At 37.7% G+C, this 21,664-nt stretch overlaps 1 protein-coding gene across 1 annotated transcript in view; it reads left to right on the top strand.

Annotated features, from left to right (window-relative positions):
* Positions 1-21,664, top strand: part of ABCC4 (ATP binding cassette subfamily C member 4) — a 159,538-nt gene that overhangs the window by 73,392 nt on the left and 64,482 nt on the right. Inside the window, exon 20 of the mRNA XM_040584392.1 lies at positions 17,696-17,775. Coding sequence (XP_040440326.1) covers positions 17,696-17,775 — 80 coding nt within the window. The remainder of the gene's footprint in view (positions 1-17,695; positions 17,776-21,664) is intronic.

Below are 21,664 nucleotides of genomic sequence, written 5' to 3'. Positions count from 1 at the left end.
TTTGCTGTGTGGCGTTTACTTGGTTAAGTTATTGTTAAGTCTAAAGTACAAATGGCATCTTTGTTATTGTAAGATTATCCTTTCAGTAATAGACATTAAGCGTTCTGTGACTAAAATAGAAAATTTTCTCGTATAAAATATTAGAACTTCTTAAAATCCATGAGTATTTCTATTTTCTAGTCGTTTTGGTTTCCAGTTTGAAGAATATGTATAATGATGAATAACCAGGCAAAGAAGAGTATTCACAAAGGTTAATATTAGTCTAGGTTTACCAGGTATGTGATAGAGAGGCAGGCTCTTTCAGGGCACCAGTGTTAGGCTTTTGCTCTAAATCTCGCTGGAGAAGAGCTGTCTTTCCTACCTACTACAGTGTGAGGCTTCAGGGTAGCTACCTGTCTTTGTGCTTAAGGATGGGTATCTTAAAAGCTTTGGTGTTCTGAATTTACCACTGAATTTAAGAGAAAGGAATGAACCGTAATTTTCATTTATATATATACACACATGCATATAAAATATCTATATTAAAAATACACATATATATGTATATATATGTAAATATATATAAACCCCATATTCTTTGCCTTATGTTAGCATAATGCTTCTTTCCATTCTCCCTTCTTTCATTGTCCAGTCTCCTATTAGAAGAATAATTCTCCCTCCCCTCAGTCTCAACAACCAGCCAAAAGTAAACAATTACGGTTAACTTTCCAGAATATTTCTGGTATTTCCTGACTAAAAAATGGTAAAATGGTTAAAGGAAGAGTTGGTAGTAGTTACCTGTAGTCAGCTAATGTTCCCTTAGTGTCAGAGAAAAAAAATAAATTTGATGCTCATTTAGGACAAAGGTAGCTGCAGAAATCTCTGCAAATCTGAAAGCACCAGAATTGTGAAATATAGATGGTTTTAGCTTTAGAAGTGTGATCTTTTTTTCTATTGAACTAACAATATAGAAGGAACATTTTCCCCCCAATATTTTCAACAGAAAACTAGTTCTGCTAGACTTGTTCTAATATTAAGAAATCTTATCTAAGCCGTGCTTTCAAAATAAAACCAAATTTGAGAGAAAAAATTGCCTTGAGGTTTCTCTAAAGCTGACAAGTTTTAATATTCCAAATATGTAGTGACAATGATCTTTTTTCATAATTAAGCTATGAGTATGGTTTAATATTGAATTCAAAGCCATTCACTAAATGCTGCTTAGATTTAAACCCCCAAAAATCCCCAAGAGAAAAAATGGGAAAAACAATCCCAAGATATTATTTTTTGAATTGAGATAAGAAAAAATAAACTGCTGCACCTCAATTTAATAACCAGTGTTGCTCAGCTACTACCAAAGGCTTAAGGAACAGTGTTTAGAAGTGCTTGTTTAGAAATAACTTGTTTCTCAAAGATTATGAGGGCTTATATAGATGGTGTTGTTCACCTGCTGAGTGTTCAAGAGTAGAAATGTCCAATCTGACACTTTCCAGAACTGTGTTTGCTTAAAAGTTAGAAACATTCCTGTGGAAAAACAGGAGTCCATTTATTGTTTTACCGTCTTAGCCATGCAATAAAGCAATATAATCATGTACTTTTAAGAGACATGAACATTTTGTAAAACGCGAATTTGCAAGTTTCTGAAATGATCTGAGATGTTTTCAGCTTAAAATGTAGTGCTGTGAGCAGCACTGTGTGCCTTCCTTCTGTCGTTTGTACTTCTTATGAGATGCAAGACATTCAAATGCTTATTGACTGCTTTTTATTAATTGTAAAGTAAGCATGGAGGTTGAATAGAAATTTTACATATTCTTCAATTAAACAGGCAAAAGGAGAACAAGTTAGTGTTACGGTTCTTGGAAAAACAGAAGAACTTACTCATTCTTTGAATCCATGAGGAGATGCAAGAATATTATTCTAGCTAGTGACCTCCAGCACTAGAATAGAATGGAATTTGTGAACTTCTTTGGGTTGTATCTGAATTACTACAAAGTAAATGTGACAGCTTTCAGCATGGAAGAAGAAGGCTTAAAAGGCCCTTCACACCCCTTAGGTTTGGTGTGCAGCAGTGATTTGTACTTGTCTTTAAAGGGATGGTGGTTCTTCATAATGGAGCTTGACCAGCAGGATAGGCAAAGTACGCTGTTGGTGTAAGAGCAAGTGTGATGGGTATAATGCTTGCTCCTTAGACAGATTTGCCTCTTGCTGTATGCCTTTCTGCTGCAATACCACAGCAGTTCAGAGAGGAAACAGAGCAAGGAAGGCAGTTATTTTGCAAATTCTAGACTCTCCTCAAAGGCTGTGATACTTCGATCTAATCAGTCTTCTGATTTTCTGTTGATTCTTCCAAATGCTTCAGACTTACTCAGACAAAAGCCTCTTTCTTCACAATTGTCAAATTTCATTGAATCTCAAGTCTTGGTGATAGAGCTTAATTGTCAGCAAAATAAGTCTTGGTTTCTGTGAATTGTTTGATCCTCAATTGGTTTAGAAGTGACAATATACTTTCTTTTACAGGGTTTAGATATTGTTTCCATGTGGCATATGGAGTGAAGCTGGACCAACTAAAGAAATTACTTCAATTGTTTTCTGTCAGGAAGGCTTACACAAAGAGCTTAGTCTCAGATCCTTTAAAGTTCAAGCATCTGCCACTAGGGGCAAAAATTATTTTCCTGTAGGCATTCATCTTTTATTGTAGATTTACTGTGCTGCTTCACTTGGTTGATAATCTAATTTAAACCTCAGAGATGACTCATACTTCCTCAATGGGATTCACAGCTAGTTTAAATTCTCTGATGTCAGAACCTTTCAGTTCTTCCAGGAGCTCTTTTCTGATCAAAATGGGTCCTTTGGGTATCTGAATGCATTGAGAAGGAAAGAATGTGACCCATGGAAACAGTAACACTTTAGTTATATTGTTTTACAACATACCTCAGGTTTTGTTTTCAATATTTATTTGGGTTTCTAGTTCAGGTAATTTGTGATGTCTTGACTTAATTTAGGTCCTAATCGTACCAAATGGTCTGTTGTGGAAAGAGTTCTGCAGGTTATGAGGGTGGTACCCTGCTGAAGTAAGAAACCTTCCGGAAGGTGGAATAGACCTCAGTACGTGGATCATGTGCCATACTGAAGTGTTGTTTCATAGCACCAGCATTTTCTGTACCAACTGTGGTATGACAGCTTTCCAGAAAAATGCTGGATTATGAAAGGGTACAAAACCTTTATGTCAAGAGACATTTCAGTCTCTATTCTTTGGAAAAAACAAACCAATCAACCAAACAAAACCCCAATTGTCCAGAAGGTCCTAAAAGGTTTTAGAGTGATCCAAACACTTAAACTTGTTTGTGACCTCTTCCTGAAAGTATGATCACTGTATAGTTGACCACTAAGAACTTTAGGAATTGAATATTTGTGTTTGGAATGTGAATTGCTATTTAAGGACTTGGTCTCCGGAGTCAGTCAAGGACAAAATAGACATTCAGAAAGTTAAGAGGCATTGTAAATACCATTCAGCTGTGATGAAAAGTTTATTGGATGCTTTTCATATGCATTCTAAAGTTAAGCTACGTTTTGAAAACCATCAGAGCCCACATTTGTTCTCTAAATATTATAATTAAATATCTACAATGCTAAGTTGTTACTAATTAATACTCTGTAATATTATTAGTGGTTGGGTTATTGACACAATTTTGCTTTCTGTGGTTTTTTTGCTTGAAGTTACGCTTTTGTTTCGTATATTCTAATGATGTATCCACAAATTGATCCAGAATCAAGTTCTCTGTTCGTGCTGGTTTGTGAAGAGTGAAGGGAAAACACAAGGTATTTTTCTGTCATTTAGTTTCATTATGTGTATTTTTTCATTTTAATCCTCCTTATCAAATATTTGGTTAATACCTTTTTTTTAAAGGCAGAATAACAGCAAAGCAGCTGTTTTAAAACAGCCTTTCGCAAAGTGTCTGGGATCAGATTATGATCAATGATTATCTGCAAAATTTGTAATGTTTATCCCAAAATATAACCAATGGTTTAGGTCTGTGAGGTGATTTAATGGTGTTTTAATGTATTGCGTATGGATGCTTGAAAGACAGGGATTTTTGTCGTGGTCTTTGCATTGCTCCTGTTGTTGTCCAGTTCCTTGCAGTCCTGGAACATCCTTTCATCCTAATGTGTCTGATAAGTTTCAGCAGAGAAGCTGCTGGTTTAAAAAAACAAACACCACAAAACAAATTGTGGTGAAAATGGATGTCAGAGAAACAAAATAAATGTATAAATAAGTGAACTGTTAAGACCCAGACATGTTTATTTAGAAGGAAGAAAGAAAACTTTTACTGAGAATTTCTTTACCTAAAATCTTAATTGGTCTTGTGAAATCTTAAGACCCTGTGTGAATGAATTGAAGCAAACTAATTAGAGTACACTTAAAGACTAACTCGACACAACCAGCCATTGCCTCTGTGGTTCTGTAGTTAGCAGAGTGAAATACGCTCCTCTAAGAGCAGTTGAAAGCAAGAACTAACTAAAGTCCTCTGACTTGTTCTCTGAAGGCATCTCTCTCAGTAGACAGCAAGTCTTGCCTTACCCAAGTATAACCTTGTGAATAGTCTGTGTGAATCAAATGCTTATGGTTATGCTGTATGTCCTGGATGAACTTTGCCATCTCCATTCAGGCGACAATGGCCTTTCTGCTTCTACAGTTTTAATTGGGGAACTATTTCAGAACCTGATCTCTCACTTTCTGTAAGGATTTCCCATGTTTTCCAGTGGAAAACATCCTTCCTATTACCTTTACAGCTCATGTGTAGTTAATGTAGTTCCCCTATCTGGCTTTTTTTGTCACACTGCATTTCCAAAACAGTCAGGTACTCTTCTAGCTTAAGTGTTGCAGCCACTTGCTTTATCCCAAACTTTTCCATGCTTCCCAGCCTATGCCTTACCATGTCAGGCTTCGTGCCTTGGTTGTGCATAGGATGACATTCACTCCTCTTTTTCAAGTGTGCTTATTTGTATCCAGAGTTTGTGCCATCCCATGATGAAGGAGAATGGAAGAAGCAGTGTCAAAAGAAGAGGGAGGAGAGGAAATGGGGAGTGGATGTGCAGTGAATGAAGTAGAGGGTGAAGAAGAGGGCATGTGCCAGCAGCCAGTCTGCACAGGGCAAAAATTCAAGTAAATGTGTACAAAGCTCTTTCAGTATCAATTTCTGTGACTGTTACTGCCAGCTAGTCTTTCAACAGTTCTGTCTTGTAGCTCCTCCCCAGGGCCAGATGGAGAGAAGGATTTTTCTTGATCTTACAGCCCAGGTGTACTTTGAGGTAGTCTACCAGGAGGTGTAGAAAAGGAGTGTGGCTTCATTTGAACATTAACCCTCTTCCCATGCAAAGCTTTTACTATTTCTGCACCTGGTAACTGGAGCTGTTGGCACGTTCCTTTGTTTTTAACTACCTCCATCATCATTTTGCCTGCTTATCTTTCATGCTTACATCTTTGTAACTTCCTGCTCTCTGTTCAGTAAAGTTCATCTGCAAGCTGGCTCATCTTCATCTTAAAATCATCTCAAGATACACCAGTATCATTGTAACCGCAGTTTAACTATACACTGACAGTTAAATATATGGGTGGAAAAACTCATTAATTCCCTGACCCCGCTGTTTTCCCATACTTAAAAAAAAAATCAGGCAAAAAGGCACACATCTTGTCCTGCAACTTTCTGTTCCAGCTTACTGCTACATCTTCCCTTTGCTTGTTGTTCCTTTTATAGTCAATTGTGTTGGTTTCTCTTAACTGGCAACAAACTCTTCAAGGCAGGGCATGCTGCTGGCTATGAGATGGTCCAATGTGCATCCTAGTGTGAGGCTTGGCCTCCCATTTCAGATATATTAATCTTCTTTTTGGTGTTTCTGTCATGCAAATAACAAATGGCAGCATTCTCAGGAGTCCCTTGTTGCAGGCAGCACTCTTCTATTTTTGCCTATTTATTTATTTAGGAGTTCATAGTGCTGGACAGCTGTAAATCAGAGCTTCACAGTGAAGTCTGTCTTTGAATTGAACAAAGACAAAATAGATTGTAAATTCTATTCACTTTTGCTTGAATGACTGTTCAGTGAAGCCATTTTTTTCTCCTTGATGTGTGTGAATTTTTTTTCCCTTTATAGAAAAGCGAAGACATATTAACATATTTTTGTTTATCATTCTAAGTTTCCTTCTTATTATTTAAAAGACATGGAAAAAAAAGAAAATTATATGGCTATGTTAGATTATCTGTAATTTTAAATTATATGGATGTAAGCATATGTTTTTAAAATAATTTAACCTCTAGCATTCAGCTGTCAAGAAATCTAGGGGGTTTAATTTAAAGTATATTTGTACTTGAACATTAAAGGTTCTTTTGGTTTTGACTTATACACTACGAGTGTTTTAGTATGGTCAGCAACTAGTTTCTCCTCATTTGCAGCTACTTATTCCTAGTACGTTTTTCTCTTTTGTTTTTGAGGTGAAGCTTTCTAATAGGTGCCCAGTAGACAGTGCAGTAAGGTCATATGCAGTGCAATATAACTTTCAAAATGCTTAGCATTTAATAATTTAATTATTAAAATTTTTATTTTAATGTAATGAATATAATATACAGTAGAGAAGAGGTCATATTTTGGTTTTTTTCTCATTTGAATGCATATTATGCCCCACATTTCATTTCAGTTTTGTTAATTGTAGCTTAGGCTGTAAAGAAGTTTATGTTTTAGTTTTTCCACAGAAGCTGATGGCCCAAAGAAACGTGTTGTAAGACTGTATCTAGATTCCTTTGGACAGCACTTCTTGCTAGAAGATGGTTGAATTGGGGTTGGCTCCAGATTTTCTAAGACAAAAGATGTTTGGTTTTTTCTCAGGCAAGATTTGCAAGTGGAATTTGGGGCCAGTCACAAAACTAAGGAGGAGGTGAAGTCATCCCTGCTTATACCCTACAGCCTGCTCTGCAGGAAAGGATCCATTCCATGCCCTAAATTAAGCCAAAAGGAAAAAAAAAAAAGGTATTTCAATCCAGCTGTACTCCCATGCTGGTTGCCATAGCCTTCAGGCATGCACTCATTTGCCTTCTTCCGGTGCCATACTTATTTACTGATTCATTCAAAGGGCAAGCAGCTTCAAGAGCAGAGACTGGAGGAGGCCTACCGCAGAATTGCCTCTAGTAGAGTAATTAACACACTCGCTGGAGAGGTGGGTGACCCACATTCACTGCATGCTCCATGACTGGTAAAAATAACATGTTCCTTGTGTCTCTGCCCAGCCTTCACCTCTCATGTAAGTGTCCTGACCCCTGGGCTTGGCAGTATGTTTATAAACAGGATGACAGGTTTCCCAGTATCTTCCTTTGTGGTTTGGTGAATGGTACCTAAGTTGTGAATCTAGCTGTTCCCAAATTTTCTGTGGCTTTGCTCTAGCATGTGGTTTAAAACGTCCTAAATTGAAGCAAAATTTTTCTTTTCATGGGGTGGGTGGTTTTTTTTAACACACAGCAGATTTTCCAAGAATATATTTTGATTATTTGCATAGCAAACTAAGAGATACACAGTTCTGATTTTCTGGTAGTTATACCAGAATTTCTCTTGAGTTCAGTAGCAATGACATTTGATGTGACACAGGAGAAAAAGCCACTGAAAATTATCCAATGTCATCCATTGTGAATTATGGATAGCCAAACCCGTGCTGTTGCAGCAGCTTTTTTATAGTATGAGTAGTTAAAAAGGAAAAGGTATTTCAGGAATCATTACATGGGTACATAATGAATGAACTTCAGAGAGAATCTCTCCTTGCCAATCAATTCACATTTTTTCAAGAGAGAGAGAAAAAGAAACAGAAGATAAAGAAAAATGAATGATCAAACCAAAACAACACACCAAGGAGAAGACAGGGGTTTACAAAATCAGATGAAGATATGAAATGCCTCTGCTGTTTTTGCTGCCCAAAGGCTTTATCCTCAAAATGGATAGGCTAGATAGAAGCCAGAAATTGGCTTGGCTTTCTCAGCAACAGTTCACATTGAATTTGCTTCCATGGTTTCAAAAAAGGAAGAAAATGGTTGGACTACATCAGAATCATTCTATTCAGTGCGTGTGGGAGGGGATCTGAATATACGTGATTGGTAAAATACAGGATGATACTTGTTTGCTGAATTGTAACTTTATCAGCCAGGTAGTTTAAACTGAAGATCCCAGGAGGCAAAAGCTTTATATTCAGTAATGTCCTACTTGGTTATTGTCATCTTAGACTGGAGTGGTGGTTGAGCCCATCTAACTTCAACACTTGGAAAAAAAAAAGGGGGGAAGAAAAACATCAAAAAGAAGCAATTTATGATTCTTATTCAGATCTTATCTATTTCTTAGAATTATCTTTAGGGTATGGAATGGTAAAAAGATCGACAAATATGAGCAGATTTGAAAGAGCTGTGTGAGATTCTGTACACCACCACCCCTTCTGATATTTTCTGAAATACAGTATTTAAAGCCTATTCTGAATCTAGTCTTGGTAGTATAAATAGCACGGGAGAAGACCTTTTTCTTTTTGGAAAAGCCTTACCAGAAAGATGGCATATATTTCCATTTTTGTTTTAATCCTTGAATTGATGTATATTTATATATGTCCCAAATTTGAAAGTAAGTGTAAAAGCTGTTTTTCTCCTCTCATTTCCAGCATTCCAGTAAAATTTCCAGCAACAGAATACTCTTCGGATATTTCAGTTCATCCTGATTTGTAGCATTCAGATTAATTAATTGTAAGCTCTGCCCCACCTCCAGCAAAACAACACTTGGGACATCTTCAGTCCAAATTGAATTTATGGCAGAAAGGAGAACTAGACTGCATAAATGCACTTTCAGAAGTAGATGTTTTTGTGGTTAAATAGTTTAGCAAAGAATTAAATTCGTAATCTTGCTAGTAAAAAGCCAATATAGGACTATATTCCATATAGACTATTCCAGGTGTCTGTTATAGTGATGCTTTGTATTGTGGTGAGATGTTGAAGTAGGTAACTATACATCTGGAACAGAAAAAGAAGGTGATGTAAATTAACAGAAAATTCCTTAGATAGTATACAATTTGACATCTTTTTAAAGATCAGTTGATAAGAAATTGCAAGTGGTTACCTTTTTTTTTTTTCCTTCAGGAGGGGGAGGTAGGGGGCCAGTGTCGACTCTTCTATTACCCCCTCCTCTGTATAAATAAATAAATACACAGTTGGCCTGTATGCCTTAAAAATATCTTGTTGCTTATGTTGTAGAATACAGCAGAAATGAAGTTGTCCTCTCGTTTGGCAGCACATTAGAGTTTGTGGCTTGGTTTTAGTTTTTTGTTTCTTTCAGTATGTTTAAATGTAGATTTTATTCATTAAACTCAGGATAACTTAAAATAGCTTCGGTGAATAAAAATGAGTTTAAGAAGACGCAGAAAGGATATGCAGAGCTTAACTTCTGGAATCGTTAGAACTTTGTTCTGGCAACTTCAGAGAATTATGTATGAAACGTTCACTGTTTCTCTAGGGATTGAGGGGAGAAGGTGTCTGCTTTCATTGTTACTCTAATTATGAAACAGAGATGGAGCTTTGTACTCAGGTTGTGGGATAAAACTTTGTTATGTAGGCAGAAGTTTGTTCTTTTGAGTAATTCTGATTCTTTCACAATAAATTACAGAAGAAAAAAATCTGTGAACGTTAATTTTTGGGGCAGGGGTTATCATTGCAGGGATGAATAATTTGGAAGTTGCTAATGAATATATTATCCCAAATCTATCATGCTTTTGTAAAAAGGATAATTTTATTAGCAAGTATAACATAGCACCAAAGTTAAAATCTGTGTTGTAGATTGTTACAGCTGAAATTGTAGCCAGCATGGTTAATTGGTAATGATATATAATATGAAAGGCAGTTACAATGCAGAAGGTATTTTGAGATTTCTCATGAAAGCAGTTTGAGAAAGAAGGAAAGTTTTTTCCAATCTAAATGTTTTTGTTTGTGTGCTTCTGTTTTTAATGAAGAATTTTTATGTCCTCTCTGCACTATATAATGAGGATATAAACTTTGGCTGGTGATAACTGATGTTAGTACACGTGTTCTTCTGAGCACACCCATGAAAAAAGATAAAATCAGCAGTGCCACATAATTTAGCAAAGGGGTAAGTCAAGTTACGTGGAGCATTGACCTATTTCGATTTTCTGCAAGCGGGGTAATTCTAATCAGTAGGCCATTAAAATACTGTGTGTTTCTAGTGGACTGGAAAGCTCAAGAACGAACTGTATGGTTATGATCAATGTATTCATACGAGGTAATGTAGATGTCTCCATCAGCAATAAAAATAGAAATTAATTTCCAAGAAGCCTGTTTTCCATTCTTATCTTCATCCTAGTTACCCTTCTTTCTTTAAATCCTACACTTAAAAATAAGATCAAACACAGTCTTCACATTTTCTCCTCGTTTTCTAACTGTTTTCCTTTTGACAGCATTTGTATAAAAAGCCTTTTTCAAGTAGTAAATTAATTTGGATAGAAGGCAACCCACCTGAATTCATTACAAGCTGGCAGTTTAGATAAATGGATATTATGATCTCAGCATATTTTGGCCCAGTACCACTGTGCCCATTTGCAAATGTCTAAGAAAGTGATAATATTCCTGTCAGTTTCAGGCTGCTAAAGAAAAAAATGGGGTTGAATTTCTTATTTATATTTATAGGATGCCTGTGGGGAAGACAGTAATGCTGTATATGGCAGTTTGTGTGGATCCGTGGTGCTAAACATACATTAAAAAAAGATAACAGACCTATTGACATTTCTTTGTAGAAATATGGAAGAAAAACCAGAGTAGATCAGTAATTGACAGCTATGCAGGAGATGCATTTCCAGATTTCTTTCTGAAGAAATATTTCACAAACTTACAATTCCTTTCAAAGTTGGTAATCCATCTTTAATTATTTTGTTGATTTCATAGTTGTATTTTACAAGGTTGATGTAATGTCTGCTTCCTGCCAACATTTGATAGGGACAATCCACTTTGTCGCTACTTTGATGAAATGGAAGGCTGCTTGTAGTTGCAGTACTTTTTTGTTGTTGTTTTCCTTTCTCTTTTTTTGGCCTATGTGTGTGAACTGAGCACGGGCAAAGCCTTATCAGTCGCTGAATGCCATAGCTTAACAGCAAGATATGTGGGGAGCTGTGGATTTAGACCACTGACAGAATGGGAAACATGTTACGTAGTTAAATTGATGGACATTTAAATGTACCAGATCTGTGCAGCTGTTTCTTTTATTCCTACCTTGCAATGCTTTTGTTGCCATGTAGACACTTCTGAGCATTATTTTACTACCATGCATACTTTAAAAATAACTTTGGTTTTATCAGCTGTAATTCGGCCTGATGAAGTACGTGATTTCTCTCTTTAGGGCAAGTTAACACCCCTGCGTGTACACAGGCTGAGGTGCGTGGTCTGCTGTGGCGTGCCTTCCTGGGACAGGAGCGCGCCCATGACAGCCTGCCACGGGGCCACCCTTGCAGTCAGCAGAGTGCGATGCATGGGGGGCTGCTTCACCTCGCTGAGTATAAGGGGGTGGCGAAGTACACGCTTTCGACTGTCTAACATGGGTCCCTCTAAATTAAAGTTGTCTGAGTTGCAAAGAGCATCTCTGTAGCATGACTGCCTTCAAGCCAGTGTGCAATCCCAGCTGGGGTTGCTTACATGTAGTGGTATGTAGTACTTATGGCAGAGTACCTTCTTGAATCCATTCCTAGCCTTACAAGTTGCTTTCAGACACGTTTCCGCGAGTTTGCAGGTAGGAGTGGGAGATAATAGTGGTTAATTTGTTAGTTTTTCTTAATGGAGTCTGGGCAGTGGGGGAGTGTTCCTGGCTTTGCTTTTGCAGAGTAGATAAAGAGATTTTGAGTACTTTCCCCCCTGGTAAATGCAGTGTACTTGTAGGTGAAAATTGATATTTAGGCCAATTGCCATGGAGGAGTTCAGGTTACCATGCAAAGCAGTATTTATTAATAACATTTGCATATTGAACTACCGTGTGATTCAATTAAAATTCCCTGGATTGAGGATTAGCCTGATCTCCGAGGGGAAAAAAATTCCAAGAGCTTGCACCGTGCACACACAAGTGGCAAAAGCTTTCTGTCCCTAGAAGGTCCTTCGCTTTTGCTTTTCCAAAGAGGCAAATCAGTGAAGTAGAGAAGTATTTTTGCAATGAGTGATGAAGCTATAAAGGCTTGGTAAACTCTTTGTGAGGTATATAAAATCAATCTGCCTGCTCTATTGTGTTACACAGAAGTATTTCAGTGAATGCACAGGCCAACAAAGTATACTAGAAGTGCCAAATACATCTAGAAATAGAAATAATATACTGCTTTTAGGGTCTTTGGAATTCAGGTTGCACAACACTGAATGCTGTTGGTGGCATTTGGCTGTTCCAGTGGAGGATCCTAGTTTCTTGTTTAAAGAAAACCCACATCTTTTCTTTTCTGGTGTTTACATCCTAAGTGTTGATTCACTTTGGATTATATTTCTTTCATTGTGGAGTATGTATAAACATTTTAAATAGGTGTGGAACACTGTCAAGTGTTCTCATTATTTGGATGATAAGTTCCCAAGTATCAGTAGGCACCTGCAGAACCGAAGTGGGTATGCAGCACCTGAACACATTCTGATTCATGCAATTAAAGCAGTTTACAGAGTGGGGAAGAAAAGAATATCACATACTGAGGTTTGATGTCTCTTTCACGGAGAACAAAAGAGGTTTGATTCTTTCACTTCAAGTTTAGCTTAACTATTGTGTAGTGGAGGAGGTTTAATGAATCATTGTTTAACTTCGATACTGCCAAGTATTTGACCATTAAATAGCCTGAAATGTGTACATAGCACTTTGGTGACAGACCCTTATTTAACTGTGATTAATTGGCATTGAATAGTTATTTAATTACTTCAGAAGAAATCTAACAACAGTGTGTGTTCTGATTCAGTTGCTTGATGTGAAAACAAACATAGGACTGTTGAAGAGAGCACGTTCCCTTTTGCAGCTCACTACTGACGCTGCATACCACGTGGAAGCCTGAGTGATTAAAATAACAGATACTATTCACAAATTTGCATGCTGTCGTAACGTTGGCATACTTGGTTCTTGATTTGTTAAAACACTTTCTTGTTGCTGGTTTTGTGAAATTTCTTTTGCCTTACAAGTTTTAGATATAGTATTTTCTTTTTGCTTTTGAAGCTCAGACTGAAACTCACTGGGATAAATAAAGGGTGCAAGTATTAAGTGAGCTTGAGAATTTTTGTAAATGGAAAATACTGGACTAGATCTAAGAATTACTGTCTCTTGGCATGTATCTGTATCACAGAAATGCTCACTTAAGGAATTTGGGTTTTTTGGAAGTATGAAGTATTGTGGGAAGGTGATGTTGATAGTCTGTAAGTTTGGGAGAGAAGGATATTAGAAGTTTTGGAGACAAAATTGTTTGGGGGTGGTGAGTCCTGCAGGTCCTACCCTTCTTGAATAGCAGGTGCGACAGTTTCTTTAATCTGAAGAACCATCCCCAAAAGTTAGGCTTGCAAATGCTTGTAGAAACTGTAGTCATAACTAAGCATTTTGAGTCCTGACTCAAAATGGCTACTTTAACTTTCATATCTGGAATGTTTTCTTTTGCATGCTTAATAATGCATAAGCAAGCCACTGATTTACTGTGCTTCCAGTAAGTGGAAACAGTTGTTTCTTCATACCTTGCGAAATAGACCTCATTTACTTGTAGACATCCTTATAAATGTAGCAATTACTCTGGATGCAATATCACAATGACTATGGGGCACTTTGTGGATATTTCCAAAGCATAGCACTTCTGCTTGGAGGTACATTGCTCGCTCTCATATTGGTGAGGGACCTTGCTTTAGTGGGTTACCATAGCTTGCTTCAACATAGGATGTGCTGAATAAAATGCCAGTTCTGTAATATTCGTATGAACAGGATCTGAAATACTCTTCAGGCCTGATTTGTATATTTTCAGGGGGGTAATATCATAGCAAACCAGCAACAAAAAAAAATAGGGCTAAAGCGTGTGGCTTTGTGGCTTGATTTTAGCAGTAGAAAACCATTAATGGTCACTGGATTAACATTACAAGAGGGACATGCGACCTCTTAGCAACAAGCAAGATATTTTCCTAGGCTTAATGACTTCAGGTGAGGTGTTATTTTCCAGAAATACTATGTGCAAACACTAGATAGACCATAAATGACTTTTTTCAGTAACTTGAAAATTCAAAAAAATGAAGTTCTGCTACCAGAGGTTCACCTGAATGTTTATTTCAGAAGCCGCTGATTCAAGTCCCCACTGCTTAAATTGCTTTAATTGTATCGGGTGGACCTGTAAAAGGTTCCAGTTTTCAAGGTTTGTCTTTTTCATATAATGTTTTTTCTGCTCACTCAAATTTTAGTCCATGTCATTTTACAGAATTATTGTATTTACATTTTAAAGAGGATTAGGCAGATTAAAAGATGTTTTCATGTTTTATTGATAATGTCAGATTAATTTCCACTTTCCTAGTGGCAGCTCGCAGCTCTGTCAAAACAGTCTGTAGAAACACTGTTATACTTAAAAATTTCATAAGACAGTTGCCAAAAATACAGTTTTGGCAATTAATTAGCAGCCGTATAACCAATGGGAACTGGAATAGTTAGGGGTTAGTGGAAGAGATAGTAAGACCAGAGGACTACTGAGGCTGGCTCAGGTGAGCTAGTTTTCCTTCATGACTGTGTTCCTCAAAGGATTTTGCTGGAGGAGATGTTGCTGTGGAGGTGAACATTGCCACAGTTACTCCTGGTGTGCAGGATGCAGGCAAGAATTCTGCAGCTCTTATTTATATCTATGCCAGCTTTTTACTCCCAGAAGCACCAGGACAGATCTGTATCATGCTTGCAGCTTAAAGCTCTCCTTTTCACAACATTGAAACTTTATCAGGAAATGGTTAGAGGTTGTCGCAGCCTCCTGCTGATCTCTTCTCCCTGGGCTCCAGTGATAGGGCTTGTGGGAATGGTTCAAAGCTGTGCTAGAAGAGGCTTAGACTGGATATTAGGGAGCATTTCTTACTGAGAAGGTGGTCAGACACTGGACCAGGATTTCTAGAGGCATGGCCGATGCCCCAAGGCTGTCAGTGTGGCATTTGGGCAATGCCCATAACAACGTGCTTTCTCTTGTGGTCAGCCCTGAACTGGTCAGATAGTTGGACCAGATGATCCCTATAGGTCCCTTCTAACTGAAATACTCTATTCTATTCTAACAGTTGCCAAAAAAACCAAATCCCAGACTCAAAATTTGCAAATTCCTCCTTGAGCAACTTTAACAGGTGATTCTTCAATAGAAATCACAGGGGTGGGAAATGAGAGCTGAACTCTGAGATACTTTTGGAACTGAAACGACCCAGGAGTTAAACCTCTTTCTACAGCAAGGATTTTGTAATGGCTTCTCTCCTCTAGCCCTTCAGGCCTTGTCCATACTGTACAAAATGAGAGTAAGCCCAGTGCTTTTCCAGGAACAAATGTGGATATGCCCTTCCACTTGAGCAGTGAGAGGGATCGTGAAGGCATCACTTGATTCCTGGAGGCGCCAGCATTGACCTGACCTACACTATGGCTGTGGAAAGCAGTCAGCCTGCGTGACCTTGCGTCCTTCAGCAGTGTCGCATGGGATGGCCTTTGTGCAATAGCTTCTTGTATCAGCCTGGAACTACTACAAATAACACTTGTCTGGGGTCAGGAGGTAAAGGGTGATTCTAAGGCTGGATTAAGGTGCGGTTTGCTTGCTGTGAGAACAGTCCTTTGCCCTCGTATACAGCTTGTCATCAGTGGGTCTCATGGTGTTTGACGCAGGGGCGTGGCACTGGCACCTCTCCTTGCTCTGCTCTTCACTCTGTAAAACAGAGCAAAGTCACTCAGATGGGAACAGTCACAAGCTGGGAACAGACTGCTAATACCCTGAACCCATCTTGTTTTCCTCATCTGCCCCTCCTGGACAGGCTGCTAAGGAAAGCACTGTCAGAAGGAAACATTTAACCTCTTTGAATGATTTTCTTTTTGCCAGTGAAATGTTGGTTCATTTGAAAATGACCTGGAATGTGATGTTTAGGGATATCAAGAGGTCTTAGCTACAGCATGCGTTCAGTGTGTGCTAGATCACTCTTCCGTGGCCAGGCTCCATGTTAGGAAATCACAGGAAAAGGAAACTCTGAAAAAAACTGCCTTGGAGTTCTTCTGATGTGTCTACCCCAACATGAAATAAGTGAAAGGGAACATCCCCAGCTGCCATTACCAGTAGAAGCAGATGAAAGAGGTTTTGCTGAGTCTTGTGCTGCTATATGCCCTTTCTCTCTGTGTGCAAAGCCTAAAAATAGGATGAATTCTACTGTTGTCTACCTTAAGCAGCTGCTTTCGGTAGTGGAGTCCTGCAGAACAAGCTGTTCATCACCAGTATCTCTCTTTGCAGTAGTATCTCAGGCCTGAGGAGAGGAAGCTTTGCATATTGCTTGGTATAGAACAGAAATTCCCTTTAAAAAATAAATCAGTGTTGTGCAACAAAATCCGTAATTCTGAGACAGCTGTGAGAACAGAAAACTGGAATGATGGTTGCTATAGAAGTTAGTTAGGTATCTCTTATCTCTGAATTATGTCTCCAATGCACTCCATGGAAACTTTAAACTTTATTTTCAGTTTAATGAGCTCCTTTGGGCAGGGGTGGGGTGGGGTGGCGGGGGGGGGGGAAGTCTTTTGTTGCCAGTGCAGTGAATGTGTTTGTACCAGTTAGAAGTAATAATTGAATCAAGATATATGTAGATAAAAAGGCAATGTGAATGCATGTATGGGCATTACACACCTTGGAAAAGGGCAGATTCCCATCCTTAGCTTAGTTTCTTTCCTGGTGAGTAGAGATATTGATTAATAGAGAAAGATACTAATCCACTTACAGGTGGCAGTGTTATGACTTTAATTATTAAAGAACTCTTGCTGTAACTGATTTTTTCACTCAAGTAGAACTTGGGAAAATAGAGAAGTGTAAATGCTTCACTGACAGCAGATTAAAAATTGTTTTATTAGCTTTAATAAAGATCAGTATTGTCAAGGTTATGAATAAGTATGAATGTAAGGCTGCATGAACACAAATCTCAGATTTTATTTTAGAAATGCTGGCAATTTGAATCCGTGTATAATGGTGGAGGGGTGGGAACAGAAATAAAAAGGATCAGTTAGATCAGCTGTGATCTGTCTGGGACGTGCATGCACTAGTGAGCTTCAGTCAAGGACAGGAGCAGATTCTGACTGATGTTACTTGATGAAACTTGCATTAAGTTGAACCGTAAACCTTTACTTGCATATGTTGAGCATATAAAGCATGTGTCTTTCACCTGTTAAATTCTACTGAACTATTATCTTCAAAGCCCAGTTTAATTTTTTCCTAGCAGTTTAACGGTTTTATATTTGGGTGAAAGGCATTTGTAAAAAAGTATTCTTCAAATTATATTGCAGTAGTTATAAAAGATGCCCTTCATGGTGGTTCCAAAAATCGTCTTTTTATCTTTTGATTCCAGCTGTTTCCTTTTAACTGTTACTAAAATGGTAAAACATGGTGTGTTTAAGATATTTTGATCTTATATAATAGAAATTATATTTACTTTATTTTTATTTTTCTTTTCCAACCATGTTTCTGCAGGAAGAATCTTAAATCGTTTCTCCAAAGATATTGGCCACCTGGATGACTTGCTTCCATTGACGTTTTTGGACTTCGTGCAGGTAATTAGGTTGCTACTGCCAAAGACCTGCACTGCATTCTGAATTTAGATTCCTGTGTGCTTTGGTGAAGATCAGCTGTTTGTCACAGATGTAGCTGAGTTGAATGAAAGTACTTGTTTGTGAAAGAAAGGTGCGGCTGAAATTTAACATGTCAGTGAAAAGCTAACATGAGTAATAACTGGCAGGTAGGAGTGGCTATACACAGCTTGCTATTATGTCAAGATTTCAGTTCATAGTAGCTACATGCTTGGTAAATTGCTCCTGATTTGCCTCCAAGCAATCTGGCAAGCTTATTGCTGTTATAAGAAATATGTCCATAGTAAAGAAACAATCAACTCACATGAAAAGATAGCACAGATTAACCTAATTACATGTCTACTTCCACAAAGAATCAAATGCTTACCACACCATTTTGGATTAAAATAGGTGTGGCTATTTACAAAGAAAAAGATTAGTAGTAATAGGGTGAATATAATAGCCTTAATAGGAACAAGTGAAATAAGTTGCTGCAGACAAGAAAGATGGACAAAGCACTGAGATTTCGATGGTGATGAAAGGATAAAGGATTATATATGACATCAAGGTAAAATTTTTCTGTTGCAGTTGCTATTAATCCTCCTTGTGATAAATTGCAGAGGATAAATCTGCAAAAAAATTGATTGTACTGTATGAAAATAACATGAATCACAGAATACAATGAATTGTGGAGGCCAGAGAAAGAAATAACTTAGTGGATCATATGGATCCACTTAGTGAATCAGACCTGTCATGCTCAAGTCAGAAATGTTTCCTAAGGTGCTATCGCTAACTTTGCTTCATCTCTTAGTGATAACTTATTCAGGATTTAAACCTCATTTTGACTTCTTTAAAAAATAAGCCCAAAAGATCTTGGGTTGAGCAGTTTAATCATGTTGTTAATGCTGAAATCCTGAAAATAGAGAAAAAATATAGTCCAAGAAGTTAGTAAAAACACTTCTTAAGCTAAAGTCTTTTTCCTAGTTTAGTGAAGTTGTTAAAGTTGAAGTATCTTGTTTGTTTTTCAAAGCATTACAGTGCCATATGTCATTTTGTGGAAGAAAGGAAGGTTAGAAAGGAAGAAAGGAATTTTACCCATCAATTAAAGTGATTGGTGTTTTTGTGAGTTAGGGAGTTCCTTATAGTGAATGTTAAGATTTTGAATTCATGGGCTTTAAGGCCCTGACAAATTCTTTCCTAAAAGTACAATATAGACATAGTTCTCTGTAATCTTTCTATGATATACTACACATTTTCTACTGTTTATACAGATTCCAAATTTTCTTCAGCCTCATTAACTGTCTTATTAGACAGAAAAGAATAACTTCATTTCAGCTCTCTTGGGATAATACATACGTGTCTGTCTCTTTGGCTGGAAGCTCCAGCTGTCCTGCAATCCTTATCCTCTTCTCTTAGCATAGGATTTACATCCACAAAGTCCAACCATCTATTGCACAGTGCTCCTTGGCCATTAGACCAAGCAATGCAGAGGGGGTTTTATTTGCATAGGTTTGTCCTCTTGAAAGCAAACTGCACTGTGTATGTTCATACTGTGTCCTGCTCGTGGCCAGAGCATCCTCTGGGACCTGTTGTCTTGAGATAAACTGATTCACTCTCTTCCTTAGTTCAGTGCATTTACAATAATTTAAGAGTTGTGTTGCAGCCCATTTGCATGGTGTTTTTATAGCAAGAAACTGAGTGGGTGTTTTGCATGTCCTGGCATGTGGTTTAAAGGCATGTGGGGTTGTCTGAGGATGTAAAATTTGCTGGGAAAGTGTTAGAGAAGTCTGTGTAACCAGAGGGAGCCAAAATTGGTGTGGTCTTGTCCATCCTTCCTTTTGGGAGCAGATCCTGAAGCAAACTGTCTTGAGAATTACAGTCTTTTTTTTTCTGAGGGAACCAACTGGGTTTCTCCAAAAGAAAGCTAAGGAGCTAACCTGTATGCATGGCACAGAAGACTGAGTCATCTACTAGCAGATTGGAAAACCTGGTTATTTGACCGGTGTATAGATACTTCAGGCAGTGTATGCTTATCAAAATTTAATTGGTCTGGGATGAAAGAATGAAGGCTGTTGCTCTAGATATGATAGTTTTCTTTTTTGTTAACATTTTTACATTTTGTAAATATTCCTTCTCGCTGATTACTTTGTGCATTTCTTTTAAATTGGCTATTGAATTATTTGTCAAATTCTGTAGTTTGTATTTTAAGTGAAAAGTTTTCCTTTTAAAAAAAGCAAACTAGATGCTACATGTCCAGTACACTACTAAAAGGATACTATTTTTTAAAGCTTGCTTGTTCTATTTGGCATCAGAAAAGAAAATTTAGGAACTTACTCTTGATTAATAATGCACTGCTGTCCGTAAGACAAAAGCACTTCCTTCTTGGCAGATTTTCTAAAACTTACTATTCTTGATCAGCAGGCTTGTTGGTTAGTGGATGCCTTTTGAAATTCAGTAGTAAAGATATATTTATTTCTGAAGAAGTACGGATTTATACAAAGGATAACTGTTATCAATTATGATAGAGATCTTTTGCCACTTGTTTTGTTTGCAGGTGTCTTTTATAAGACTTCCTATAATCCCTTCAGGAAGAAATATTTTCTCCTTTCTAAAAACAGTATTAGCTAAATATAAAAGCTCTGATCCTAGCCATTGTTGTTGATTCTCTGAGAGACATTTCCCAACATTCATTGTTTAAATGGTTGTCAGGAGGAATCAAGTGAAACTTAATAAACAATGCAGTAACTGGTTCATCTTACTTTGTGTGTAGAAGCTTTTCTTGAGCAGATTTGCATTGAAGAAGTGGTTGTTTCTCTGAGTTATTGCTAGAATCATTGTGAAGCATTCCACCCTTTCACTGTATTGGCAAGTGAGTGTATAATTTCTGTACAAGTAAGCACAATGTGATTGGACACCCAAAACCTACAATATAAGCCTGTTTAAATACCTCTAAATAAATAAATAAAATCTACTAGTTTTGGGAATTTCCTAATTAACACTGAGTACCAATTTTAAGGCAATGCTAAAATTGATAATGTTCTTTTTAGAGTGCCTAATGAGATTTATACACTGCACTACAGTCATAGTGAGCATGATTAGTCTAGACAGCTATACTGGATGTTGAAAATTAATACCTTGAACTGAAAAAGTTGCCATTTTTACATCTTCCATTGAGTCAATGAAGAAGAAACAGTCTGTTATCTTCAAGACAGTGGATGGTTACTGTACACTTATTTGTTAAAGCAAAGATAAAAGATAGGTGGCAAGCACAAAAATGCATCACAGACCTTGTGTATTCTTCTGAAAACCTGGCTGGATTTTGCAAAACTGTTGCTTAGCAGTAACTTCCAAAGTAGCAACTCTCACAGTCTTTAAAGTTTCCTGCTGTCATGTTTAACTCGAGCCAGCAACTGAGTATCGTGCAGCTGCTCACTCACTCCCTGTCCTTCCCCCAGTGGGATGGAGAGGAGAATCAGAGAAAGATAAAACCCATGGGTTGAGATACGAACAGTTTCATAATTGAAATAAATATAATACTAATAGTAATTACAATTAAAATGGAGATAACAGAAAGAGAAATAAAACTCAAGGTGGGACTTGGGGGGGAACAAATAAGTGATGCACACCACAGTTGCTCACCACCCACTGACCGATGCCCAGACTGTCCCTGAGCAGTGAGCAACCCCTCCCGGCCAACTCCCCCTGGTTTATATGCTGAACAGACGTCACATGATATGGAATATCCCTTTGGCCAGTTTAGGTCAGCTGACGTGGTTCGGTCCCTTCCCAACTTCATGTGCCCCTCCAGCCCTCTCGCTGGCAGGGCCTAAGAAGCTGAAAAGTCCTTGATTTAGATTAAGCACTACTTAGCAAC

This window comes from Falco naumanni, chromosome 2, assembly GCF_017639655.2.
Source record: "Falco naumanni isolate bFalNau1 chromosome 2, bFalNau1.pat, whole genome shotgun sequence".
Taxonomy (NCBI): domain Eukaryota; kingdom Metazoa; phylum Chordata; class Aves; order Falconiformes; family Falconidae; genus Falco; species Falco naumanni.
Note: the sequence above shows the minus strand (reverse complement) of the source record. Positions and strands in the feature narration are given on the sequence as shown.